The sequence below is a fragment of the Eimeria tenella genome, genomic scaffold (assembly GCF_000499545.2).
Source record: "Eimeria tenella Houghton genomic scaffold, Eth_scaff49, whole genome shotgun sequence".
NCBI classification, from domain to species: Eukaryota; Apicomplexa; class Conoidasida; order Eucoccidiorida; family Eimeriidae; genus Eimeria; species Eimeria tenella.
The window spans coordinates 191399-192350 of NW_013543393.1; the positions used below are offsets into that span (position 1 = coordinate 191399).

At 46.2% G+C, this 952-nt stretch overlaps 1 protein-coding gene across 1 annotated transcript in view; it reads right to left on the reverse strand.

Moving 5' to 3' along the window:
• Positions 1 to 952, reverse strand: part of ETH_00023690 (uncharacterized protein) — a gene marked incomplete at both ends in the record, with an annotated part of 14282 nt that overhangs the window by 4227 nt on the left and 9103 nt on the right. Inside the window, one exon of the mRNA XM_013377241.1 lies at positions 338 to 524. Within this exon, the coding sequence (XP_013232695.1) occupies positions 338 to 524 (187 nt within the window). The remainder of the gene's footprint in view (positions 1 to 337; positions 525 to 952) is intronic.

Sequence of the window (952 nt, forward strand, 5' to 3'; positions counted from 1 at the left end):
AGCAGCGTGCTCTCCGAAAGTGTGGAGATATCCGAAAATGAGAGGAATGAAAGCAGCAGCAGCAGCAGCAGCAGCAGCAGCACCGCGACAACCAGAGCAGTTGAGCCACCCCAGAAGCCGCGAAAAGCGCCGCAGCAGCAGCAGCAGCAGCAGCAGCAGACTTGTCTGGAAACAGCAGCGTGCTCTCCGAAAGTGTGGAGATATCCGAAAATGAAAGGAATGAAAGCAGCAGCAGCAGCAGCAGCAGCAGCAGCACCGCGACAACCAGAGCAGTTGAGACACCCCAAAAGCCGCGAAAAGCACCGCAGCAGCAGCAGCAGCAGCAGCAGCAGCAGACTTGTCTGGAAACAGCAGAGTGCTCTCCGAAAGTGTGGAGATATCCGAAAATGAAAGCCACAGACACAACTCCCGCAGCCGCAGCAAATATTTTATTTTAATTTCTTTTTTCATTTTATAAAATTCATTTTGCAAACTTTCGTCTGCAGCGCTCCAGCAGCGACTCCCCAACCGCCGGTATATGCTGCCTGCACACAAACCCTAAACCCTAAACCCTAAACCCTAAACCCTAAACCCTAGCAGCAGGCGCCAAGTTCGAGTGTGCGCGGGTGGTAAGCTGCTCGCTACTGGAGTCTGGGCTGTCAGTTCTTCTTGTAGAGTGCCTTAAACCCCAAACCCTAAACCCTAAACCCTAAACCCTAAACCCTACGGAGGGGAGACCAAAGCACCAGCTTTATTTGCCTTCCTATTTGAGAGCTATTTAGTGTTTCGACTCTTCTTAATTAAACAATAAATAAATAAATCCTTATCCGTTTATTTATTTATTTATTTATTTGGTTTATTTATTTATTTATTTATTTAGGGTTTGTTCTTACTGGCTGTGGACTCTCTTTGTTTTGTTTTTTTCTTTTCTTCATTTTGTTTTCCAAAATTAAATTCAAATAAATCCAGAGGC